At 38.4% G+C, this 27,243-nt stretch overlaps 3 protein-coding genes across 5 annotated transcripts in view; 2 read left to right on the top strand and 1 right to left on the bottom strand.

Moving 5' to 3' along the window:
* Positions 1-612: 612 nt before the first annotated feature.
* Positions 613-8,139, bottom strand: mettl25b (methyltransferase like 25B). The gene is made up of 8 exons (XM_066683347.1): positions 7,863-8,139; positions 7,339-7,457; positions 6,856-7,066; positions 5,960-6,022; positions 5,716-5,850; positions 3,854-4,764; positions 2,790-2,974; positions 613-1,762 (listed from the first exon to the last, which is right to left on the bottom strand). Exons 1-8 carry the CDS (start codon positions 7,962-7,964, stop codon positions 1,659-1,661), a joined length of 1,830 nt encoding a protein of 609 aa, XP_066539444.1. The 5' UTR covers positions 7,965-8,139; the 3' UTR covers positions 613-1,658.
* Positions 8,073-12,880, top strand: isg20l2 (interferon stimulated exonuclease gene 20-like 2). Of its 2 annotated transcripts, none has more exons than XM_066683348.1 (4): positions 8,073-8,237; positions 9,607-10,370; positions 10,493-10,693; positions 11,279-12,880. In XM_066683348.1, exons 2-4 carry the CDS (start codon positions 9,759-9,761, stop codon positions 11,414-11,416), a joined length of 951 nt encoding a protein of 316 aa, XP_066539445.1. In that variant the 5' UTR covers positions 8,073-8,237; positions 9,607-9,758; the 3' UTR covers positions 11,417-12,880. The 2 variants fall into 2 exon arrangements, with proteins under 2 accessions (XP_066539445.1, XP_066539446.1); XM_066683349.1 differs by lacking the exon at positions 8,073-8,237 and adding an exon at positions 8,586-8,638.
* A 3,965-nt stretch (positions 12,881-16,845) lies between these two features.
* bcan (brevican) overlaps positions 16,846-27,243 on the top strand; it is a 30,762-nt gene continuing 20,364 nt past the window's right edge. Inside the window, exons 1-3 of one of the 2 annotated variants that reach the window (XM_066683238.1) lie at positions 16,846-16,920; positions 24,615-24,697; positions 25,335-25,721. In XM_066683238.1, the coding sequence (XP_066539335.1) occupies positions 24,622-24,697; positions 25,335-25,721 (463 nt within the window). In that variant the 5' untranslated portion in view covers positions 16,846-16,920; positions 24,615-24,621. Of the gene's footprint in view, positions 16,921-24,614; positions 24,698-25,331; positions 25,722-27,243 lie in introns of both variants that reach the window. The other variant, XM_066683237.1, reaches the window with a different exon arrangement.

Here is a 27,243-nt window from a genome sequence, read left to right as displayed (position 1 = left end):
AAGAGCAGGTATAATGTGGGTGGTTGATCATTTTCAGCAATGCAGTGATAATGTGGGGGTTGCATGCCTCTGAGAGTTGTGCTAGTATGAGGGGATAAGACACAGCTGTAGTAGGTGGTGTGTGTGGGTTTTTTTTTTTTTTTTTTTTTTAATTTATATAAAAAAAAAAGGGGGGGGGGGGGGGGACAAAAACCACAAGTGCCACTGCTGGGCCAAGAACAATTCATTAAGCAATCAAAACACACACACACAATCCTGCCAGCAGCATCCTGGGACCACTGATGAACTAATGGAGCACTAAAACACTGCGGCACCAGATGAGCTACTGTCTTTATGCATCTGCAGCAGATGGACTACATTCTGTAATTGTAGAATTACAAAGTGCTGATAAACAAGTGTACAGTATTAGCGGGTTTTGCGGTTATTTTAAATTCCTATGTGGAGAGGGCCTGCATATTCGAGCAAAGCTGCCATCTACAGGTCAAATCGGTAAATGTACGCTGAAGTCGGATGAGGTAATGTTGGAACTCTAGGAGCTTGAGTGTCAGTGATACCGGGTGCATCGGTCATATGGAAAGCTATGATGCAGAATTAGATTCCAATTCAGACGTTTATAAGAATTCCAAGCCATGTTACAAATTTAATTGAGCATCTTCTGAAAATACTTTCAAAATAACATTCATCCTAAATGTAAAGATGGACTATCGCTGTGGTATCTTTATAAAGGAAAGCTCTTTACAACCTAAAGCAAAATTAGATATCAGTCCTGTTCTTCCTGTTCAGTTAAACTCCTCATAGTCTTGAATGTAACCCATTGTTTTAAAGATTGAGTTCATTTTTGTTCATTTTAAATATTTTATGATGTGTGGCTGAGATCCTGAGACCTGATAGCTTCATTAATTGGATTAGGTCTCAGAAAAGGCACAATAGACAAAGGCCACCAAGGACCAAAGCCCAGCAGTGCCATTGTAACCTAATATACATATCATTGCTCAGGGCTTCTCCGTAAGTTAATCGTGTAGTAAAACCTTGTAATTAATCACAGTCATTGGTGTAAAACATCCTGTGTAACACATCTATTCTGTTAAATATGGCAGAAGCAGTGGGATCTTTTAGTCTAATACTTGGTAGAACAGAGGAGATATGTGGGGTAGTGTCTTAGATAGTTAATAATAAACCAACATACATACAGAAAATCATAACATTTATGTATTAAAACAAACGCAGATAAGATTTAGCAACACAATATTTTTAGAAACATGACCTACATAAGTATGAAGTTCTGTTTCTGTTGATATAAAGTACTGCAAAACTCTGTTGTTCTGGACATTGATTATGTTTATTCCCAAACTAAAAGTGTCTTTCAAATAAGGATTCTTGCTGACAATGTCATTTAGTTTAAAACCAGAAAAGCAGATAATTCAGGAGGGGAAAACGCTGCTGGCACAGCTCGACGGAAAACGCTCATCTGAGGGAAGTTGGTCTGGTGCAATTAGACATTATGCCCGATTCACTATTTTAAATTCAAACCACTTCTTTCAGACTCTATTTCCCTAATAATGAAGTTTGAATGGTTGTAATATGTGCAATCTCCTTTTTAAAAAAATCCCAGTCCTGAGTTTCTCAACAGTAACTGCAGATGACTTGGAAATGCTCCACTAATGAATCTCTTTTCCATCTGCTGTAGGTTTTACTGCCACCAGCACAAGGTTTCGGGGAGAAAGGGCTGGATCAAACAGAGGAACTAGCTGGCTCTGAAAACCTGAGAACACATAAAATAAATAAATATATTGCACACACGTTCACTTACTCTGCAGTTAACTGCATATACACTTGAGTACAAAGTAAAAACCTTTAGATATTTATGCAATGGAAAATATTTTTTTTGGATTGGTTGGGGTGATGAAGATTCTCTGCCAGCCACTGCCTAGAGTTTTAAATACATTTTTATTTCACTAAAAACAGCATCTTACCAACCTTAAGAGCTGGGAGAGAATCAGCCAATTCCATTAATCTCTGTCCCTTCAGTCTAAAACTGCTCACTTATATAGGTTGGGTTCTGTGTATATAAGGTAATGGTATAGTGTCTTATTTACATTATTTCCTACTCCGGGACTGGGAAAAAGAAAATAATTATGACTTCCTGTCTTCTAAATTTCAGGTATGTTTCTTACTTCATTCTCATGCAGACATAACCCATACGTATGATCACAGAACAGTGACACATTTCTTAATGCTGCATTTTATATGATATGTGAATAAAATACACGTCATACACAAGCACAGAGCTGAACAAAGCTGTAGCTAATGTGAGGATTAACTATGAATGCGCTGATCATGAGATCAGCTGATGTTTCAGACCTCAGGAGCTCATGCCCACAGCACATTTCCAATATTAGCCAAAATTGCAATATAAATTGCATTTAGCATTTAGCTTTTTAACAGTCCGTACTTATATTGTACATTCTTGAAAGTCAGGTGACTGTTTAAATAACATGAAACAAAGTCCTCCATTGGAAGCAAGAAGCAGGAGGTAATTTAGCACAATGAGTCATGGAAAATTATGCATCAACATTTTGGGATAGGTTTAGCAGGGGAATTCAAATAAAGCAAAAGTACATTTACTGGTCTCACATTGCTATAACATTGAACAAAATCAGCCCGAAAGTTTTTGCCAAAGTCTGTCAAATAATGTCTTGGTCAATTTCAGATGTGAAAATCTTGAATAAGACTAACTATTTATATCACTATGCAATTAATACAAGCCCTTAGAATTCCTGAGAACTTACCCCTCTCCTGCAAAAACAGCATTCTGTCCAGCAGCACCAGAGTCTCCACAACTGGAGCCAGCAGCAAAGCCAGGCTAAAATACACAACCACTCTCCCCTGCTGCCCCAGCATATTTTCCACACTGACATGGTCAAAGGAAAGGTCAGCAGGCAGGCCTACACGTGGCAGACCCAAGCGGGCATACCTACAGCAGCAAAGACAAAGAGGTAAAGTAAGTGCTTGTGCCTGAGTCAAAGAAAAGAACACAAATCCTGTGGGATGATTTCAATATCACAGCTTAATATACACTAAGCTTCCTACACCCCATTATTACATTTGACATTACTTGACAATCTGGTGTGGTCTGAGCAAATTGTAGAACATAAAAATTCAGTTTTCACATTGTTAATACAAACGTTCTACTACAAGTGTTTAAAAGAAATGAATAAACGAGTGGAGAAACATAACAAGAACAGATGCTTCAATAAAAGTGGACTACATTATATTTTTCAGCAGTTAACACCCTATTAGATATAAATGATATGGAAACATTACTGGGCAGTGGATAGTAGGATCTGCAGAGACTACTCAAGTGTATAGTGTTTCAGGGGGAACAGTGACTTAAGTATTAAATCTATGGGAAAGACAGTAAATATGAGGAATTTGTTCCTGAAAGCACACATTCAAAGACTGTGATGCTTGTGCATTAGTGCCAGAAAAACAAAGGGCATCTGTTCCTCGGGTGACTGAGAATGTCAATGTGTTTATGTGATTAGACTGTACCAGCAAGGCCTGTTCATCTACTACATGGACACTGTTGTAGGGCTGTAGTGCAGAAACCTCTCATTAGACAGACCCATACAGTTCTGTGAGTTTATGAGTACAAAACCATAGACACTGGTTAGCATAGATGTATAAAAATGGTCATGAGTCATATTTCTCCAGTCTCAAATATGCATCTGTGGTATACACACAGATAGAGATATAGATGCCTGAATGCTTGAGCCCTGAAGTAAAGGGTGGCTGTATGATGATGTGTGATGAATCTGATTTCTATGGAAGTCAAAATGAGAAAGATACTGACTCTGAGAATGACAGTGTATGGGCTTTTTTGATGGTCTGGATGCCTGCTCTGCGCAGTTGAGGCCTCTCTGCCCTGATGATGCACTCCAGTGCTGCTCTGTAACAATGCGTTTTCAACAGCCCACTTTCCTCTCTTAGCCTGTTGAGATAGTCCTCTATTGCATGGCACGCCCCCTCTCGAGCTTTATATGACAGCTCATATTCCGACAAGCCTCTCACCCACTCACTCATTGGGTAGCCATAGTCTGAGTGCAAAACCTCCTTTATGTTGTCAGTGAGTGGGGGTGGAACAACTCCAGGAGGATTGGGGTTCTCTTTGGTAGTGAGCTTCATATAGCAGCATGCTACTGAAGTGATTCCTTTAACACGAGGGCAGTTAACAAAATGACGGAGCAGCGTAGCACTAAGGTCTCCACAAGCATGAAGCCCAGTCAGGACAAAGTCTGAGCTATTGAGTCCTTTGTTACAAGAACAGACATTGGAACATTTGGCTGAAGCCCATTCAGAACCAGTCCTGGCTGGAGTGCACAGAGGTGACTCATTCACAGAGTCCTCCTTAAAGAGATGGTTTGTTGTTGCAGTGAGTGAATGAGCTACATGCCCAGAGTTATTTCCTTTCTGTTGGTAAAGATACGATGTGGAGTGTCTCTCTGGATCAGCTCCTGAGTTGCATTCTCCTGTGCACACATTTTGGCTACCAAGAACAAGCTGCTTGTTATTCTCATGTACCCGACTTGACACTAATATCCTCTGTCTCTTTTTACACGGTCCTACTGTTCCTGGATTACTCTCACTTTCTTCTCCCCCTATCCCCAGCTGCTGGAGTAAGACCTCCCAAGTGGCTCTTGGGTTGACCCATCCAAGCACATGCTGAGGTGTGGGACCAGTTGCTGAAGGTTGAGAGGGGCCTGTCTGAAAAAGTAAGAACACGAATGTTGAAAGGTTAGTTTTTTGTTTTAAGTGTTACTTAGTTCTGTCCACTGTTACTGTTCCACCACTTTCCCCTTCCATTTATTTAATGCTAAATCATGTGCTCAACTATATACTTTTAGTCCTTAAATGTAAACGTCTCCCTTATATCTCTATCTGGAAAAAAACAAATGAAGCCCTGGAAGCCTGCTATACACTGTGCGACACCAGCAGTTGATTACTTTAAAGGATAATTTTTCCAAATGCTTTGACAAACTGTAAGATACACCAATCAATCTTAACATTATGACCACCTTGTTTCTAAACTCACTGTCCATTCTCTCACACCCACTGACCAAACAGGTGTACTTTGTGGTTCTATAATTACACACTGTAGTATGCTCCACATACTGTGTTTGCTCCCCTTTACCTTGTTCTTCTATGTTATGATTGGGTGGTGGATCATTCTCAGCGCTGCAGTGACAATGACATGGTGGTGGTGAGTTAATGTGTGTTGTGCTGGTAAGAGTGCTCCTCTGGAGAGCGGAGCTGAGAGAATGTAACATGAATGTAAAAACAAGGAGGTGGTCATAAAGTTTTTGGTTGATCTGTGTATATGTGCTGAAGTCAGACTTTGCAATAAGGGTTTTCTGGTGGAAAACATTCAGTGTCATGCAGTGCACTGAAGCAGCAGTTGTGCAGTGATGTTTGGACCAAAGTTTCTAACACTGCGAGATTTCCTGAATTTTTTTAGTCATTTATTCATAAACTGATCAGTCCCTTTAAGTAGGCCAATGGTAATAATAGGTGGACCTAGGCTTCCTGGGCTTAATCATATTACCACTACTGACCAGAATAAAGCAGTAGAGGGAATTTATTGTTCCAAAACTATACATGTAATACAGGTAAACATAACTATTATTTTTATTATTATTTATAATAATAAAATAATACCTTTCGACTCTCTTTGGCCAGTGTCAGTAGGAGCTCTTCATCAAAACTTGAAGCCATGGAAACTAGCTTGGGATCAGCCTCAATACTGGTAACATCTAGACCAAGTCCAAAGGATAGAAAACGAGTCAAATGGCCCTATAATAGAGTAAAGTGGTTAGCATATAACACAAACCTATGAGGTAGGAATAATAATAATAAAAAAAACAGATTTTCTCTACAGTGGAATGTGACAAAAAAAATGTACCTGACCAGATCCAACATCAACCACACTGCTACACAGAGTCTGGTCACACAGCTGCTTAACCAACTAAAACAAAGCATGTGGAATAAAGAAGATAACGTTTACGCTACTGTGAATAAACACAAATAATACCTGACATCTGTTGATACAGATTATTCAGTAACACTTTACAATACGGGTGCACAAATAAGCATATATTAATACGTCATGAATGATCTCCTCATAGTATATTAATACATACATTGATGCTTAATATATCAGGAACTAACAAAGGATATACATTAATGACCACATTACTCATACATAAATCGCCATTAGCAAGGGTAAACATTAAGTATCAACATCTTGTTAATTCAATCTCTTAATTATCACTATGACTTGCCTTACTAATTAACACCTTTGTGGGTTAATTTAATTATTTAATTAATTATTGTGGCCAATAACAACCCTAAAGTGAAGTGACTTTATATAAGTAATTACAAAACTCATAATAAACTCATAATAATCACTTCATCACTGCTTATGTCCCTGCCTATAATTTTGCCTACATCAATGCACAAAGATATGTAACACACAGTATCCAAATAAATCCAATATGTAAAGGGTGTTAATTAATAAGGCAAGTCATAGTGTTAATTAAGAGATTGAATTAACAAGATGTTGATACTTAATGTTTACCCTTGCTAATGGCGATGTATGTATGAGTAATGTGGTCATTAATGTATATCCTTTGTTAGTTCCTGATATATTAAGCATTAATGTATGTATTAATATACTATGAAGAGATAATTCATGACATATTAATATATCCTTATTTGTGCACCCGTATTGTAAAGTGTTACCGATTATTCAAATCCTAAACTGATACTGTTTTGACTAACTAAAATATCATGCTATACCATTCCAAGCTTGTGAATCTCATGCTGTTTCTTGGGTTTCACATGTTTTCGAAAGATGTGACCAAGCAGAGAGCTCTGGCTACTGTTGGAAACAAACTCCTCAGTTTTCACTGTGTCCAGTACTTGGTGGCCAGGAGGTGTCCGGGGAAAAGATAATGTGTGAGCTGTGGCTCGTAGTGCAAGTAATGACAGGGGCCAGACAGACGGATAACTGGGAAAAACGATCAGAATGTGTTTAAATACAATTCAACTTCAAACAGAAGAAAAACTAATATTCTGAAAAGCTCAATTACATCTATTATGAAATTGGTGCCTCGGAAATCATAAAAACCTTTATTGTTATGATATTCAATACATTGTCAGAGTATTTACTTTTACTTTTGCAAATGTTGAATATGTGATTGTATTATTAATATTATTTTGCCATTTCAACCATCTCTAAATGGTAGATGACATTTAAACCACGCAATAAATTATGCTAACCTTCTGTTCTTCATTTGCCTGTCCAGGAGCAGATCTGCAATCTGAGGAGCTGTCAGGTCTCTCAGAGCTTTCTGCCATCCTTCTGGCAGTGTCTCCCACAGGTTCTCACTGAAAAACTCCTAAGAAAACAGTAGAGTAAAACTTAGTAGCACCTTGGAAATTATATAGTCATATGCAAGTTTAAATTCAAATATTAGCATTTTATTGATTGTGAACGTTGGCTAACACTCTGGGTAGAGCAACAGTTTATAAATATAGAACTAAAGTGAACATATACTTGTCATATTTAGATGTGTCCCCTGAAGCTTACGTGTTAGCTGAGTTCAAATTAGAAAATCACTAGACCATTACGACTACGAGTCCAATAGTTTACCTCAGCAAACAATGCACGAATTAACGTTGTTGTCTAGTAATTTGAGTAGCTGAGTAAAACATACTTCAAAAAATAAAGCAGGCAAAAACTTTTGAGTTAGACATGTTACTATATAATTCTCAGGTCGTTATAATAGAAAGGTGCTTATTACAATGATGTAGGAATCGGATATATGTTTGTAGCTGGACAAAACACATATGATCCTCTTGGCCAAGTCCTTTTGCTGCTGTTCAGAAAACGTGGCTGAAATCATGATCCCAGATCAGTGCAGTTTATTCGCCGTTTAACTAATGAGCTGCACGATAAACTGTAAAATACTGGCGGATATTAATTTATGTTTCTGGCCATATTAGCTAGAGGAGACAGTCTCCAAAACACGAAGAGAACTGCTGCCCTCCTACCCGGAAATACACACACACACACACACACACACACACCACGTGTACGAGGACTCCTCCGTTCACTGAGAGGTGGCCAGTGTACGATTTTTTTTCTACGACATCTTTATTTACTCTGGAAATAAAAGGTAAACAATTCTATCTACAAACTGGCCACATGGGCGACGAGAGCTAGAGTAGTCCACCATTTATCCTAGAGTTAGCCTCTTTCCCGCTCCACCTTAAATAGTGAAGCGAAAACACCGAGTACAGTACCGTTTAAGGCGGAATGTAAAGTTAGACGAGAATCATTTAAATTCAGCCTCGTTGTTTCTTTCAATTTCAGTTTTTTAAACTTTAGAATCTGTATAATGCTTCATAAATTCATCAAGTTCGTTCTTTCAAAAGCTGAAATTGACTCACTTCTCGCCAGCTTCTTATATAAATTTTCCGTTCCACCTTAAATAATGCAGCAGCTGCACGCGTCAGACAATAGCCGCTGCACTGTTTAAGGTTGAACGGAAGGTTTGGTTAAGAATCTAACCGCGAGGTTCGTTTGTTTTGGTCAGAAAAGGTCATTTTCCTGACATCTGCATTTTACCTGGATAAGACTGTCTACTGTTGTTAAAGTAGCGAAACGGAGTTTAATTGACCAAGTTAATTTGTTTGTAATTTACTGTAAAATAAGTGTAACTTTGAGTATATAATCTGTTTTTCTCGTTAGCACCTGTGTTAATGTCCAAAGAACAGGTCAAGTTACCCGAGATATGATTTCTGGTGATATTCGGTCAACGTTCGTTATTTATTTTTAGTAAAGTCAATATTTAGGCAGCACTCCTCTGCCGAATAAAACTAGACAGACTAGGGATATTATACCATCTTTGTTCTATTAATTTGTATCCAATTTGTTGAACGTGTTTATTGATAATTTTCTAGCTGGTACACTGTTTATTAGCACCAACACATCAGATTTTGTTTTGCTTAATTTATCTTGATAGAGTTGCAAACAACACAATACGAGAAACAATTTACAGAAATATGTTCAGACGATTACCTCAATGACAATTTCTTGATAATCTATATTGATACACTAGCTATCACTATTCCTATTATATAGTTTTTATGATTCATATTTGTTGTAGCTAGATGATTTAAATATTCATTCTTGATCTATATTTATGAGCAGTTTTCTAATTCTTTCATTGATACGTTTAATTTATTTATGTCCAGATATTCCTGTTATTGCTTGCAAAATCTACTCTGTATATTAGATTTTTGCCTGGTGTAAGGAGTCGAAACAGTTTTCTAATTCGTTAATTGATTTGTTTATTTATGTCCAGAGATTCCTTTTACTGCTTGCAAAACTTACTCTGTATTTTAGATTGTTTGCCTTGTGTAAGGAGTTAACAGTAAATAATGTCCGTGTTAAACAGAAAAAAACTGTCTTTTTTATTTAAATAGTCTAGTATGGTTTACAAGGTTGAATAAATGCTGATTCTGTTTTATTTGTCTTCTCAGGTTGGGCAGGGCATTCATATGAATGGCATCCTTGGATATAAATAAGTGTAACAAAGCTTGGCTGACCATCAGTTTTCAGCTGGATTGTTTTGTCTGAAATATCGATAGCTTAAAAGTATTTGCAGAAATTCCAGACACACATTTGCTTAAATATGTCAGGTATAATGCTAAACCTGGATTTTAATGGTCCAAGCCATAATGAGAGATGTAGTAAACCTGATGGAAATTCCAAGCACAGACGTTTTGTTAAGAAAAGGCGCTACCTGGAGCGGCGGGGTCTGCTGAATAAAAAGCAAAACAAAAATAACTTTCACAAAGGAGGAGACAAGAGGAAGCAGTGGCATAGACAAAATAAAAGAAAGGACCATTATCAGGCTGATAGGGATTTTCCAAAATTTGTAACAACTCAGCAAGTAGTTTGCACAAATCCTTCCAGTTCTATGCAAGCGCCCCATGAAAACTTTGCTTCAGAGACTGACATGAAAACCATTGTGCCTTCAGGTTCAAGATCTTTCCAGAAAACAGGAGCATATCTAGGAAACCCACAGAAATATATAGCCATTGACTGTGAAATGGTAGGAACAGGGCCCAAAGGGCACTGTAGTGAACTGGCCCGCTGCAGTATAGTCTCTTATGATGGGGATGTGATTTATGACAAGTTCGTCAAGCCTGAAAACCTGGTCACAGATTTTCGCACTCGCTGGAGTGGAATCAGGAAACAAGATCTCAGAAACGCGACACCTTTCAAACAAGCCCAGAGAGAAGTAAAAAAATACACTGTCATGTTTTAAATCCAAAATAAATATATATACACATATTTGTAATTTAATTTAATGTGGATTTGTTAATAAGTAGTAGGTAATAATTTTTTATTTTTTCCCCACAGATTTTAAAAATCCTCTCAGGAAAGGTTGTTGTAGGCCATGCTGTTCAGAATGACTTTAAAGTTTTGCACTATTCTCATCCTGCCTGCCTTACACGAGACACCTCACACATACCAATCCTGAATCAGAAAGCTGGACTGCCCAGTGACCGTGTTCCCTCTCTGAAGATTCTAACAAAGCATCTCTTCAACAAGGATATACAGGTAGGTTAGTTCCTGGCAGGTCAAAAGACACGTCATGTTTTTTTTTGTTTTTTGTTTTAATTAATAAATAAAAAAACAGAAGATACTTTAATGGATGTACAAAGGGTTTTTTGTTCCTAAATGCATTTCAACTTAATGAATTGGCTTTTGTCATTGTATTGTTATTCTGTATGCCTTCTACTATTATTAATACAACCTTAGTATGTTTTTTATTTGTATATAAGCAGTTAGAAAATATTTACTTATTATATCCAGTGTTTTTGCCAATTAATATATAAAAAAAAATCAAATGAAATGCTTCGTAATTATGCGTAATATCTTCTGGGTGCATACGTGTTCAGCTTGAATATGAATCTGACAACATTTGGTATGTATTTCTACACCAGTCCCTGCTTTTTGCTTTTTTTAACTTGCATTAATTCTTGGAAGATTCATGAAGTTTAGTTTCAATAAAAGTAGTTCCAGTTATCCTCCCCCAGACTGAGCTCCTGTCAGTTTTGCAGATTTGAATCAAGTTTGACTTTTTTTTTTTTCCAATAAATAGGCACATGTACATTAATCAGAAATGCTTGTTTGTGTCCTCAGGTGGGAACAAAGGGCCACTCTTCAGTTGAAGATGCAAAAGCCACTATGGAACTTTACAAATTGGTTGAGCTGGAGTGGGAGAAGACACTGGCCTCTAAACCTGTAAAAAAAGAAACAAACAACACCCCACAAACCTGATTCTAAAGGATGCCATGTATTTTTTTAAATTAACTGTGAATCAATTGCTTTTTAAAATCAGAGCTCATTCTTTTTACCACAAGGGGGCTCTAATTTGTAATGATTGTTAATTTAACAGTAAATTATGGTCATTGAGTTTTTAGCTCCAACTCTGATTTTATTTCAGAAGAGCCTTGAATTCTATGTAAACTATGTCTGGCTATGTTACATAAAATCCACAAATCCATTGTCTGTCTCCCTCTGCACTCTGGATGGCAGGATGGTGGCACATTTGAGAAGTGATTTCTCCTACGTTTAAAAGGTTGTGGTCAGAATTTATTTGATGTCATAAATTCAGCACCACGGCGTTAATTGCTGAGTGACATGTATCCAGAATTATCCATATCACCATATTGCAACTGCTACTTACACAAGTTTCCCAGTGCCAGCCTATTTTCTCAAATCCTATTCCAACACTATTCAGCCAAAACACAGGGGTTCTGAGCTTGTGATACATGTTGCAGTTCCCGCAGTACGGACCCTAAACAAAAAAAAAAGTAAAAATTTTTGGCGCCTCAGCATTACTCCAGATTATAAGCTCTGTCTGTCACACAAGTGGTTATACAAGGAAAAACTGGACCACTGGATCAGGTTTTCTTGTATTTCAGAAAAACCACATTATTTTAACTGGAAAATGCAGCCTTGCTGAAAGGTGATGGCAGGAAAAGTTGCATACGTGGTATGCCAAAACTAGACAATGTTTGATGTGAGTTCATAGTTTCCTGATTGTGGTCTGACTGGATATGACTAGTCTTGATGGTAACAGCTATGCTCGTTATATTCTTATTTCTTTACAGCCAGTGAATTCTGAGAACATGTAATACTAGGATTAATAAAAAATATTAGCAGTAATGGACTGCATCTAAATTACCTACTTAAAATGTTAAAATGATAGTGGGTGAAAAGAAAAATGACAATGATTGGTAAATTTGCTAATTTGTTTATCTGGTGTCAGATCATTGATTGTTAATGCTTGAGGACGCAGAGGCCTACTGACACATTCCAAAGTCTTTAGACCACATGACATTAGCATTTGAACCACACCTCAAAGCAGTCTACTGAAACATCTTACTCTTCAAAAACACAACTTGTGTTATGGGTCTAAACTGATGTCCAGCTGTTAAGGTGACGTTCACAATTTTAATCAAAAAACACTTTATAAAATTCAGAAGATGTTTCCTCACCATTTGGAAACCAGTCTAATATGTTTACAAAACCCCGGCAGTGAAAATGCCGTAAATTAGTTTAAAAAATAAGAAATAAGGTATGCTTCTCTCTCTCTCTCTCTCTCTCTCTATCTCTCTCTCTCTCTCTCTATCTCTCTCTCTCTCTATATATATATATATATATATATATATATATACATAGGCATCTACAGTATTTTTTGACAATGTAGAGAAATCCAAAAAAAGAAAAGCATGAACTGAATGATAAAGTGGGTAAAATTTACTTTTTTTTTTGTTTCTTATCACCTGAATGTTTGTAAGCTCAGGAGATGGTTATCTGCTTTACGACAGTGATACAAAATTAAACAACTTGTGTTACAAATGAGATTCTGTGGTAATTCAAAGAGTGAAAAGAAACTTAACAGACAAGATCAACTTCGGCCACATACAGTTGGATTTTCCCCCTCAAACAAATCATTCCACTTCAAAAGTGGCAGAGCTTCTGCATGCAAACAAAGTGTTTCCCTTTCCTGAACAAAGGAAGCCAAAAAAACATTTGTGAATAAACAGATTTTAGACTGCTAACCACAGGACCTAGGCCTTAACATAACAATGTTTTCAGGATTACTTAAGAAACAGAAAATGCAACCAATTGATCTAATCTTAAACTCTGTTTTCACTGGAAATTAAATAAAGGATTGTCTATGGTTTTTGAACCATATTGCATTCAAGTTTTCAAGCTTAAAACACTCAAAATGATAAACAACACAATAAAATTCAGACAATGTTTTCTCACCATTCACTAGGTCTTCTGTTTGTGCACTGGAAACCGGTCTAATGTGTTTACAAAGTCCTGGTGATAAGATGAGAATATAATTTTTTTTCCTGTGCCATAGACAGGTAATATTGACTTATGTTTGCTTTGTCAGATTATTTAAGTAGGAACCACCCTAAATTCGAGAGAACTCTTAACTACCTGAAAGTTAAGGGGAAAGGAAAGAGCTAGAAAAGAAAAAAAACTTAAGTTACAAATGAGTTTCTGTGGTAATTAGTAGGTAGAACAGTGAATAAGAACTTACAAGTTAAACTTCAGCCATGTACAACCAACAGTCATTTTTTCAACTCAAACATAGACAGAGCTTCTGAAAGTAAACAAACCAGAGAGAACTGCAGTTCCCCACAATCGTAGAAGTTCTCTTTAACTGGACTATTAACTCCCAACTGAGATCTAACAGAATGCTTAGTACTCTTTGCACTGTATAATCCTACATTTTCCCTTAAATTAACTTTTAAAATGTGAAGTCCCCAAGTATAGTCATAAAAGTCTCTTGATTCTCAAAATGGCTTTAATAATCACCAAAAATGTTTAAAACATTTAATTTAAAAATAAAATAAATGAAAGGAATTCAGTATTCTGTTAAAATAAAACTTTAATAAGTAATTACTCTCTATTAATTAAGTGCCCAAAATGTATGATCTCTTGAGTGACCACCTGGGTGATTAAGGGAGGCTGCCCATGCTTAGTGTATATGTTAAATTCCTCCAGTGTGTGGTACTCTGGCTGGATAGTCAGTGAGGAAAAAACTGTACAAAGCTGTATTCACCCTCCCCTTATCCCAGCTGCAGTGAAGCAGATTCATGCTAGTGTCTCATTCATTCTGTCTGCCACCAGATACCTCAGTTCCTCTGTGTCCACAGACATGAATCACAAATGGATCGCGTTCATGTTTGCCGACTTGAATCACCAATTAGTCACCCACTGGGCATTGATGTATTGATGTGAATTACAAACAGATCATTTTGCTGCTTGTTCCTGGGGTGTGCTATGACTTGGAAAATGTAGGTTTACCTTTTTTATTTGAATAAGAAGATTATGTACCTCTCATATAGATGTGATGATGAGTTTTTATGTGCTTTGCTGGCCCTAACTCATGATCTCTTGTATTAAATGTCTTGGACTTGCACATTTGAAGAGAAACTTGATAATATAGCTCTTTGCAGTAATGGACCCTGTATTGGTGCCTAACACATACCTACATCGAATAGACCAACATCAACAATCATCCTCACAAAGGTGGTAACACACTTCAGTAGCAGCTCCTTTGGTCCTCTGTGAGTAATACTTCCCTGACACAGAGCTCAAGAGAACACATGAACAACTTGATGTCTTTTTTTTTAAGAAGAACTTATTCATATGTATTTAACAGCACGTACTCTTAAGCAAATATGGCTGCAAATCTGTATTGGAATATTTTCTTTACAAATAAATACACTAATTAATATTACATTATATAACATAGTAATTAAAGTAACTTTTAGATAAAAAATATCCTAGTTGTCCATGTCACTATTTCAAATGTCAGATGTATCTCAGATTGGAAAATGTGCTTCTGTTCTGTGGTGGCTGTGAAACTGAATGTGTAAGTTACGCAAGTAGAGTGCATGGATATCCTCTGCTGAATTTGTAAGGCATTATCCCTGAAACTTCCAACTGTGGAAAGTGTGTATGATTGCATATTATTACAGTTCCAAAATTATAATGTTAGATCTTGCTAGCCCTTGTACCGTTCTCCAACATTGCAAACCTGGAGTACCATATATTTTCAGCATTCTACACTGCCAGATGTGCTGATCAGTTTCAATAGACAAGCTTTTTTTCCTTAAAATGTTAGTTTGAATGACTAGTTTCCCCAACATTTCTTCACTTAGAATTAGTAATTAGTAAATGTATTGCCTGTATTGTAGAACTATAAATTATGATGTATATTATCTGACACATGGCCTAACAGGTAGTAGTGTAGCTGCCTCAAAGTTGGATCTTGGAGTGCTGTGTTTGATCTTCACCTTGTCCCTCTCTTTGTGCTTCTAACATCTGGATGCTCCAATTTCCTCCTATAATCATAAAAAAAACACCGGTAAGAGGATTGTCTTTGCGAAATTGCCTACTGATGTGTGTACGTGACCGAGTACATACTGCATTGTCCAGGGTGTGTTCCTTCCTTGTGCCCAATGAGTCTGGGTAGGCTCCAGACCCACCACAGTCCTGAACAGGACGAAGCTGTTGCAGAAAATGAATGGCTGATGAAGGCTAGCTGAGTTTTTACACTCAAGTAGTTAACTGATGCTACTGATTGTTTATAATAAAACATTTTTGCATTAAAGTAGTGTTGAAATAAATAATAAAAATCACGAGTTACTTGTTAATTTGTCATCACCGTATACAAGCTAATTTAAGCGCTAACTTTAACATATTAACATTATAAACTACATTTAGGACAGTCATGTTTACACCTACGTTAAATCGTCTGTAAAAATGCAAGTGTTCTTGATTTTAGGTAAAAGCTTATTATAGTTCACTAGAGCTATTACACCGTGTTGCGTTTATTCATGTTGGAGCATGGCAGTGTTTCGCTTGTGAAAGACATTTCTTCCACATTCTCGTGTGCATATCGATGAAAGTGAAAATTAATCTGAAGATCTATAATGCTGTAACATAGATCAGTCATTAAAATAAACTAACTTGTATTATATGAACGTGAACGTCTTTATCCCCCCTTTGTCTGTTCATTGGCCGCTAAGAGTAGTTGGTAACACGTCCACTCACAGATTTCTTCTTTTCTCATTTCCAGCACTTTTCAACACGCAGTGGCGCCCCTGCTTCAGACAGGGGGTTTGACCACACGTTCGGCTAAACACAGCCCGGAGGCTGCGAGGTTAAACTAAAGAGCTTTAACTTGTTCAATAATACACACAATCGGGGTTTTCCATCACTTTTCAAAGCCACAGACCCTCAGGGAACCCCCCCCCTCGCCGAGTTGTATTTCCCTTATCAGCAACACGGGACTCCGAGGATGCTCTTTCTGTAAGTCACTTTGCTTTTCACAATCGTTGCCCATCGCGCACATTAAGTGTGCCGTGGTTTAATGAACTCACCTACCGGCTTCTGGGCATGATCTCTCTGAACCAAGCTTGCTTCCAAAGCCCAGTCTTGTCCCATTTAAAAAAAAATCCTCCCTAGAGGCAAATAAAGTGCGCCCTGTCTGTTGGCAAGACAAGGCAGTTCAGAAAGCCTTGCCCCTCTCTCTCTCTCTCTCTCTCTCTCTCTCTCTCTCTCTCTCTGCCACCCAGATTCTTCACTCTCACTCTCTGCCTCCCTCTTTCTTTCCTCTTTGCCTGCGGACAGGCCACAGGTTTTGTCCTCTTTCCTCTTGATTGCACTGAGGAAAATCACATCTCTGGTGCAGGACCAGAAAGAGCAGGCTGCTTGAAGATCAGTTTATATCTGCAGACTACTTTGTGGTATGTATCAGAAGTAAGTTCTTTATTTATTTGACTCTTAAACATAGTTTTTATTAGGATCTGAATTTCATGTTTTGGACACAAGCAATTTCTCTGTTAATGTGCCATCCTTAGCATTAAAACATATTAATTATTCTGTTATATTATATATTTGTAAATTTTTGTTTTACAATGCAGTGCTCTGAATATATGCAGATTACACCTTGTGCATGAGCTCTAACTGCTGTGTAATGAATTTAGCAATTACTAATTTATCAATGGATTTATTTTTATGAACGTGCTGATGCTTTAGTGTAGTATGGGTTTCAAAATAATCTGAGACATTGTGGAGCAGTGTGTGGTTTGAACAGTACTGTAATTACAGTAAAATTGCTACTTGAAGTTTTGAAATTCTCAAGCATCCATTAACCACTCTCATATCTTTCTTCTCTCTGTGGCTCTTAAGGTTTGTCTGGTCACTGAATTTCTGGAGTCATTTAGGTGATTATGTGTAGTCTGTTTAAAGACCTGCCAGGTCTGCTGTGTGTTAAAGACACAGGAGCAGAAAGCAGGCACCCTTTACATGAGAGACACCTGTTTTTTTTTAGATCAGCTTCCTTACATTGATCATTCAGCTTTCTAAAACTGGCAAAAGAGTCTGATAAATTGAAACTGTCTAAGACATTATCTGTATCTAAGAGTAGTCAAAACAACCACAAAGTTATTGTAACCTGCTTTTCTCAAACATTCCATAAGAACGTGCCACTCAACATAGAACCAGTCCCCAGATTTTACTCATTTTTTACAACATGAAGAACCCCCTTCAGGAAAAAAATTGAATTTTTATATTGTGTTGTGCTGGATCTTTATGCTAGAACAAAAATCTTGCAGGTAATTATGTGTTGATGCCATGGCTGAGCATTTCTGTTCTGAAATTACAGTTCCCCAAAAAGCATTTCAGGCAGCCAGGGTTTGTTATGTCATAAACCTAAGCGACCGATCATGTCAACTAGTGAAGCAAGATCTACAAACTGCAGGATAGGGTCAGGGAGTAATTGCATATTCATACATCCACACATACTGAGGTCCAAGACAATTTTAAGTCAATAAGGAATCTTTTTCAACAAAAGGAAACTTTTTGAACAAAATAGGCAGTTTTGTGATAAACAGTGATTAGCACCTAGCAGTTTAATTGATGACTAGAAGGGGACTTTAACTCTGTGAAAATCATAGTGTATCATACAGTATGTGATGATATGCCTGGTTATCTGGGTTTATTTGGATGCAGCATCTGTGATTTAAACTCTGGTATGAGCTTTTGTTTTAAATGCGACACTACACAGCTATGGTATACATTCCCAATTCAGCCATCAGAATACAGAAGAGTTTTGTTCAGCCTAATAGCCTGTGCTAGCTGAATGTAAAAGGCTTGCTGAAGAGTATACAGGAGATTTCAGCAGTTATGCACCTAGGGCAAGGCTATTTTGGAGACTGAGAAAGGTGAAATAAAAAGCACAAACTGTGGAAATGTTCAGAGAAAGTGTAGCCAAAGATAATGTCTCCATGTATATGTTAATTTTGTGCATGTCTGTTTGCTTGTGAGTTTAACTCCAGACTACCTGTTTGTATTAGGCAAGGATTTGCAATCCTTTCCCTATAATGGAGCTAATGAAGATAAAACTTAATAAAAGTATTAGTTTGAATGAATGTTTAGGCATTTTTGCAATTGGTTAATTAATGTCTTTAAATGCAGTTCTAAAATATAGTTAATATTTGCTCTCTATAGGGAACATGACAGCCCCATCCTAAGGAACAGTGTATATGATTAATTATGTAATTACTAAAAATGATTCAAATCTGTGTTTCTAATGCATATGCTATGTAGCTCTGAACACAAAAATATGTGTGTGTGCATGCAAGCCCTAATATTGTGTATGTATATATTAAATTAATTTTCTTGCTGTATGCATGTGTCCTTTAATACAGTTCACCCCTGTGTAATCATCCCTTGCTACAGAGAAGACCTCAAAATACCACTGGAAAGTTGTCAATATGGGCTTAACCCTGAAGGAACAGATGAGATTACTATCACCCCACCAACTTTCTCTCTCAGTGTCTCACTTTCACTCACTCTCTACTGCTTCATGAGTTTTGGTCATTCTGGGCTTCTGAATGGGGTGTTGGTTGCCCCTGGTGATAGGTTGAGCCATGTGAGGTTAAAAAGGGTAGGCAAGGCTTTGTGAAGCAGCGAACGAGGAACGGCCATGGCCAGGGTGATGGCAAGACTGGAGAGAAAGCAGCAGACCATATTACATTCCACAGTGATAAAGACACGGGAAATCTTGTGCTTCAGTTTGTAATACTGAATTCTAAGCTGCCTAAATAGACCAAAGAACTAGCCATAATATAGCACTTGCCATATAAATCATATTTTTTAAATAAATAAGGCCAGGGAAGGGTGGGAAAATGTGATGTGGTCCAGGTAAATGAATATGCAATTGCAGCAGACCATGCCCACTTCTTACTTTCTTTCAGTGGCTCCTTCCATTCCTCCTCTTTCTTATACTCCTCGTCTTAAAATGACCATGCGCAGGCGTTCCTCAGAAAGGCTCGGCCTCTCTCCCAGCCTGAGCCATTTCACAAAATCATTCTGTATTCCAGACAGCAGACCTTGGCCATGATGCCTGCTTAAGCACTAGCGAGGTTGCTGGGCTGCGTCTTCCCTGCTTGCCCTCAAAGCAAGTGGCCGACTTCTTTTCCCTTTGGATTATGGAAATGTGGTCATGGCTGTAGGCCATGGGCCATGTGCTGAGAGCCACTGGGTGAAGAGTGGCTTTCAGGAAACATAGATCAAAGCTCTCTGCCAGATACTCTCATTAAGAATTAACAACAGCCTTACCGTCTTATAAATACTAGACAGACAGACAGACAGAGGAGGCGGTGAATTCCTGGGGAGAGAAATTGAGATAAATGGCAGAAAGAGCTGGCAGCTTGATTGCAAGTTTAGGTGTTCCCTGTTGAGTCTCTCCCACCATTTAGGTTTCCTCCATTTTCTCCAAGGCATTCTGGAAGCTGCCACCAAAAATTACGAGTGCCTCTCTAATTTCCTCCCGAGTCTAAGCCGGGCATTAAGTCCAAGATTCACCCTGGTGAGGACGCCCATAACACACCCAGTTATTTTCTGCTCAGCACAGCACTTTCTCCCTTTTTTCATGTAGTTAATGCCAGTTTCCATTGCTCCCAGACATCCAGTCCCTCTCTCTTTTTCTCTCCCACTCCCCCACTTCCTTGACCTCATTTGTCCATGTCTTTGTGAAAAGCATAGTGATGTCATGAGCTCCTGTTTTTGTGCGCCTGAGGCTTTCGTGGCCACAGAGTGGATTTCTTTGGGCTTTGTAGTTCCTGTCTCTTACTTACAGTAAACCACTTCTCTCAGATCCCTGGATCCAAATTTTTAATGGGTCATGTCTGTGGCATTGTCCTGTCCTGTAACTGAAATCTTAAATATCAGAGTAACATCAAGGACTTAGAGCAAACTAAAGATAAAACGTTCCTCTACCAAAGGAACATATAAATGCAGAATATTGCGGTTGTTATGTCTATTAAATTAGTTTTCCACCAGTGTGGAAATATTTAAAATAAAAAACTATATATTTAATAAATAAATAAATGTAGCAATGCAAGAATAATGGGCGGCACGGTGGCGCAGCAGGTAGTGTCGCAGTCACACAGCTCCAGGGGCCTGGAGGTTGTGGGTTCGATTCCCGCTCCGGGTGACTGTCTGTGAGGAGTTGGTGTGTTCTCCCTGTGTCCGCGTGGGTTTCCTCCGGGTGCTCCGGTTCCCTCCCACAGTCCAAAAACACACGTTGCAGGTGGATTGGCGACTCAAAAGTGTCCGTAGGTGTGAGTGTGTGAGTGAATGTGTGTGTCTGTGTTACCCTGTGAAGGACTGGCGTCCCCTCCAGGGTGTATTCCCGCCTTGCGCCCAGTGATTCCAGGTAGGCTCTGGACCCCCCGCGACCCTAAAATTGGATAAGCGGTTACAGATAATGGATGGATGGATGGAAAAGAATCATCGTCTTACAAAGATTGTATGGTGGTAGGGTTCTGGGGTTGTGGGTTCAAGCCCTGCTCTGGGTGATGTGCTTCCCTCCACGGTCCAAAAACACAAGTTGGTAGGTGGATTGGCGATTCAAAAGTGTCCATAGATGTGAGTGTGTGTCACCCTGTGAAGGACTGGCGCTCTCCCATGAAGGGTGCGTTCCCACCTTGTGCTCAGTGATTCAGGGTAGGCTCCGGACCCACCGCAACCCTGAACTGGATAAGTGGTTACAAAAAATGAATTAATTTACAAAAGAAAGAAAAAACTCTTATGCAATAAAAAAATACCAAATAAATAACATTTCTATTTGTGAAAATATTTAACTGAACATGACGTAACTGGAGAACTTTCAGCTCGCCCCATAAACAGCTAACTGTAGCACACTGAGGGGCTACTTATAACAGATGGTTGAAGGTTGGGGAATATAAAGCAAGCACAGTTAATTCAGTATAACTCAATGTAATACGACCTAGACAAGATCTCAATCTATGAAGCTACAAAAGTGGCACAATACATATTTGATAAATCTTGAAATATATATCATTGATTAGCAGGTTAATGTGAAATTCAGGAATCTTGAAACCAACCTTGAACATGCGGTTTCTGAATCAATTATTCAGCCCATCTTACCTCAGCTTCCTCAGAGATACTTATTTCGATACTATATTAAAACATGGTCAACGGAACATTTCATTTAGTATCCATAGACACTATTAGACTACAAGGTCCAAGACTAGTGGTTTGAGTTTTCTAAAGTCTTTAATTTCAGAATCTGGTTGGTTAAAAAAAAAGATCAAAATGGAGAACTAAGGATTAGATTTCTGTAATTATACTCTATGGCAGTCATACCTAGAGTCAACCTTAATTTAGGTAAATTATGCCACTGTGTATGCCTGAACTGACTGACCTCACATACATAAAAAGCAAACACATGTAATCATCTAGTGTACATATTTCAGGTTTTAAAACACAACACCCTTGTTACATGACTTGTACTGTACACTGCATGTAATAATGGAAACTCATTGCTTTGCTTAAAGTATTTAACTGTGCAAATTACACATCTGGAAATCAGACTATTTTAATTCTCCAAAACTGCTGCATGAGTCTACCAGTGTCATGTCTGACCTGCTTTTCAAGCACTTTCCATGTGGCATAGTTATGCAGTTCATTCACCCTTTACAAACACCAGTGCAATGGGTCTAGCAGGTGGTCCTCTTTATTTATTTCTTCCACTCTTTTGTAGGGAAGAGACCAGGTCTGATTAAAACATTCCCCTTTCATTCTGTGCATTATATCAAAGTACTAACCTAAGCATGAGTTTGTAAATGCATAACAAAGAACAGAGAAATGACAAATGTACAATAACATATTTGTGTTAGTTAAAGACAGATTGGTAATTTGTTGCATCATCAAAATTCTGAGCACACCCCAGAGCTCCCAAAGCCTACTGAGTACTGCCTCATGCCAGCTGGAGTGCACACAGGGTTGCCAGATCCCCTATTCAGCAATCCTCAACCGCTGAGTCAAAAGTCATACGGAAATGTGAAACCACAAATAAAAGTAAACACAGACACAGTTTAAAGCTAATACATATAAAAATATGATGCAACAAAAGCTATATCTTTGCAAAATCTGCTCGCATAATAGCCACACAATATAATAGCCCAGAGGAGGGCTGCTGTGAGAGTTCTGAAGCATATTAATTGGGCTACTTTTTTACTGGTCCTTTGTCTTGTGATATTAATTGTTCAGGCATCTCCTTCTGATGCCTTAGCTTTCAATAAAAGCTGTCTGTATTATGATTATTCTCTTGATAATAAGCTATCTTAAAGATTACACATGCTCTTGTTTCAGCTAACTCCAGCCCTAATTCAACTTTGAAAAATGCTCAAAAATGAGAGGGTCAAATTTGTAGGTATACCTCACAGGTGGGTATCTATCATCAGGGGGTGGTAATATTGGGTGACTGCTTTGCAGAATGTGATATTTCATCGTACCTTGGGACCATGACCATATAGGAAATCATTTTAACAGTAAATCATGTATGACATAATTATATATTAGCAAGGTAAAATGCCAGTGAGAACTGCTCAAGACTTTTAGAATTTCTTGTCTCAGTAGCAAGTGCTTATATGAATAACCTTGGCATGTTAATATGCTACATAAATCTGCTACAGCAGGTGGTGCAGCAGGTAGTGTAGCATTCAAACAGCTCCAGGGACCTCTGGGTGACTGTCTGTGAGGAGTTTGGTGTGGTCTCCCTGTGTCTGCGTGGGTTTCCTCCCACGGTCCAAAACCACACGTTGATAGGTGGATTGGTAGCTCAAAAGTGTCCATAGGTGTAAGTGAGTGTGTTGCCCCACGAAAGACTGGTTCCCCTTTCCAGTGATTCTGGGAATACACCCTGGAAGGGGCACCAGTTTTTCACAGGGCACCTTAGTTTCACATATCTAAAAATATATTTAATTACATAACCAAGAAGGGCGGCACGGTGGCGCAGCAGGTAGTGTTGCAGTCACACAACTCCAGGGACCTGGAGGTTGTGGGTTCGATTCCTGCACCGGGTGACTGTCTGTGAGGAGTTGGTGTGTTCTCCCCGTGTCTGCGTGGGTTTCCTCCGGGTGCTCCGGTTTCCTCCCACAGTCCAAAAACATACGTTGGTAGGTTGATTGGTGACTCAAAAGTGACCGTAGGTGTGAGTGAATGTGTGTGTGTCTGTGTTGCCCTGTGAAGGACTGGCGCCCCCTCCAGGGTGTATTCCTGCCTTGCGCCCAATGATTCCAGGTAGGCTCTGGACCCACCGTGACCCTGAATTGGATAAGCGCTTACAGATAATGGATGGATGGACATAACCAAGAAAGGACATTTAGGATATCTTTAATTGGAATTATGACTAGTATGAACAAAAGAAAAGATATCTCTAATATATTTTACTACTAGTTGTAATTTTATGATAGATATTTGAAATGTACCTTTCGGACAGTCAGTAAATAACAGATTTCTTGAATTGGAGCTTCCATACAACTCCAACAAGAATTACATCATTCTGACCAGTTAAAATGTGATTAGCTGTATCTCAAACTAGCATTTCACTTAGTCAATATATAATTAGAGATACATAGTATACCTAGTACATTGTCTTATTAATATGTCTAGCCATAAATGAATTACAAATGTCAAATGTATGTCAGGTTACATGAAATATTAAAGCTGCGTGTTATAATGACACATCATCTGTGTCTATAGCAGAGTTGACCACAATATAAATGATATTGTGCAAATTTGAAAAATGTGTTCAAATTTTAAGCAGGTCTTATGAAGTTAATGAAGTTAGAGGAAATTGTATGAGAGCAAGGTTACAAATTCTGCCAATCTACCAAGAGTAGACAAAGAACACACCTTTATTTCTCTCTTGCTCTTTCTGCGTATATGTATATGTTTTTCAATGTTTATGCTGCAAAACAAATCCATTTTCTTCATGTGATCTAATTATTGTCATTTTTCAACTTTTTTCAAATTCTGTCCTGTATTGTCCTTCACAGTAAGCAATTGACCTTATTCAGCCTGTCATAATGGTTCACTTTATCCTTGCTCCCTGTTCCCTCCTCAGATCAGTGATGTTCCTGTCTCTGCTGCTGTGCACCATCTGTCCCTTTGTCCTGCTGTCCTCTGCTGTCCCTAGACCAACAGCAGGTGTGTCACCTTCACTTACCAACATTCAGGAAATGATTAATGAGACTTGACTCACAGGGCATGCAAGGCCTTTCAGTGTTTTACTGTTGTGCGATCATTATATGTTTAAGGTAAAAAGCTCAAGGACAAAGCTAAGAAACACCAGCTGGAATGAACACCATCACAAGGCGTCATACACTTACACATTGCCTCACACACTCACACCTGGGGATAATTTCACAGTCTATCAACTACATTAGTTTTTGGACTGTGCGATGAAAGCTGAGCACCTGGAGGAAACCCATGCAGAAACAGGGTGAACACACCAAGCTCTTCACAGTGACTTGAGGTGGGGTTAGAACCCACAATAGGACCTTAGAGCTGTGTGGCAGCAACTGTAATAATTTGTTATTTTTGCTAATTTTCTGCACCACATAAAGTAAATTCTTGATCCAGTTCACATTCTGCTAAGACAGAGGAAACGATTATCAAAGCTCACAACTCTGGAAGCTAATTACAGTGTGCTTTATTAATTATTATCACACAATCTGACAATTTTGTGAGAATGACTGTGACAATCCTAAAAATGGGAATGGACTCGGTTGTGGAGTTGTAAATGTTCTTCACTCATTTTATATCATATCTTTTCTCTCAGAAGATGCCAGCATCCTACAAGTTACAATACCAGGGATCTCTCCTAAGTCTGCAATTTTGGGAGGTTCGCTGACTCTGCCATGCCTGGTGTCTCTGCCACAGCATTCAACGACTCCATCCATGGGCAGGCACGCTGTGCTCACTATGCCACGAGTGAAATGGAGCTTGCTCTCATTTGGAGGAGAGACTGAAATCTTGGTGGCCAGAGGGGAGAGGGTGAAGGTCAGCGAGTTCTATAAAGGTCGAGCTTCACTGCCTAACTATGACTCATATCCATCTGATCTCACTCTTCAACTGGACAATCTGAGGCACAACGATACAGGCTTCTACCGCTGTGAGGTCCAGAAGGGTCTGGAGGACGCCCATGGCCTAGCGCAAGTAAAAGTCAAAGGTGAAAATTACACACCCACTCCCACCCAAAATAATCTACAAATCATATTTTGTGTTTTAGGCTATAATAAGAGGTTCAGAATAACCTAATAGAAAAAAGAGGGACAATATACATGATTAAAATAAACTTTGCGATGTACTAAGATGGCAACTGTGGGCTAGTGCTTGTATCCACCAATTTCCAAGTATATACCTCCAAATATTAATAAAGAAAATCCTCAGTGTATGAACAATTCTTTTTAAAGTTATATATAACATCTGTATTCATTGGTTTAAATATGAGTCATTCATGAGGCAATGCATTGTTTCATCTAAGACGAAGAGAGCCTCTGGCCAGACATCACTGGATTGGTTCTTCAAGAGGGTGTGAGTCTCGCCCTGAAACTGAACAAGGTGTTACATCTTGCCCTCTGTCTCCTGTTGCTGATGACCCATCTCCACCATATCCCACTATCCCCTTCTCCTCCCTCTCCAGTCAATAACTCATATCCCCTCTAAGCTTAAAGGTGTAGTTCATGACTGTAATCAAAAACTACTTTTTATAAAATTCAGAAGATGTTTCCTGACCATTCACTAGCTTGCCAATGTGTTTGTGTGCTCAAAACCTAATGTGTTTACATATCTCCAGTGTCTGTAAATGAACAAAATGGTTTGCTCTATTCCTGCTCCATATGTGGGTAAAATTGACTTATTTTTGCTGTTTCTGATCACTTAAGGTGGAAATGTCTCCAAACTTGGCAGACGGCTAACTGCACGACCAAACATGCTAAAATACTAAACAACTGTAGTTACAAATGAGTTTCTGGGGTGACTCAAATAGTGAATAAAAATGTATTTTCCCTCAAACATACAGTTCCACTTTAAAAGAGCTTAGAGCTGCATTTCCCCACAATCGTACACGTTCCATTTAAAGCCAGTCCAGTGATTATTACAGTAGGGTGCTGTATGCCATAGTCTCAGTGGCGATTATATCTTGTGTGATACCCTGGGCGAACCCACTTTTAGTGCTCCATCCCACCACACACACACACACACACACACAAAGAGAGAGAGAGAGAGAGAGAGAGAGAGAGAGAGAGAAAAGAGGAAATGTTGCAGCAGGATTTGGTGGGGATCCTGCTACAGGCGTTTCTATTGGAAACTAAATGGGCATTCGCTTACACATTTGTATTCATAGTATTTATAATGATGAAAACATATGAAGCTTTTATTTGCAAAAACAGATTTTTAAAATAAATTTTCATTTGTCATGTATATTACCTCCAGGTTATATAAATGAATCAAATAAAATCAAATAAATGATTAGAATTGAGATGTCTTTTTTGGCAAATTAACTCTTAATATGTGCCCAGTAAGAAAATTATGTTATGGACAGTGTGGAAACTTAACAAAGTATTAAGTAATTTCTCAAGTCACAGAAACAGTTTGTGAAGACATTTGTATTGTTAAGAGGTAAGGCCTCTCATTCTGGTAACTGCCAGAGGGTGCTCCAGCTCAAAAATAATTTAGAAGTGCCCCTACAT

This window comes from Hoplias malabaricus, chromosome 10 (genome assembly GCF_029633855.1).
Source record: "Hoplias malabaricus isolate fHopMal1 chromosome 10, fHopMal1.hap1, whole genome shotgun sequence".
Lineage (NCBI taxonomy): Eukaryota > Metazoa > Chordata > Actinopteri > Characiformes > Erythrinidae > Hoplias > Hoplias malabaricus.
The sequence above is the reverse complement of the archived record's forward strand: the minus strand, read 5'-3'. Positions and strand labels throughout refer to the sequence as shown.

What these genes read in the sequence shown, in the direction of transcription:
- mettl25b (XM_066683347.1), bottom strand. Translation starts at nt 7,964, where the DNA reads ATGATTTCAGCCACGTTTTCTGAACAGCAGCAAAAGGACTTGGCCAAG. An exon ending in AGGCAAATGAAGAACAGAAG is followed by an intron (nt 7,067 to 7,338) that starts GTTAGCATAATT and finishes CGTTTTTCCCAG; the next exon opens with TTATCCGTCTGTCTGGCCCC. An exon ending in TTGATGTTGGATCTGGTCAG is followed by an intron (nt 5,851 to 5,959) that starts GTACATTTTTTT and finishes ACTCTATTATAG; the next exon opens with GGCCATTTGACTCGTTTTCT.
- isg20l2 (XM_066683348.1), top strand. Translation starts at nt 9,759, where the DNA reads ATGTCAGGTATAATGCTAAACCTGGATTTTAATGGTCCAAGCCATAAT. An exon ending in TCAAACAAGCCCAGAGAGAA is followed by an intron (nt 10,371 to 10,492) that starts GTAAAAAAATAC and finishes TTTTCCCCACAG; the next exon opens with ATTTTAAAAATCCTCTCAGG. An exon ending in TCTTCAACAAGGATATACAG is followed by an intron (nt 10,694 to 11,278) that starts GTAGGTTAGTTC and finishes TTGTGTCCTCAG; the next exon opens with GTGGGAACAAAGGGCCACTC.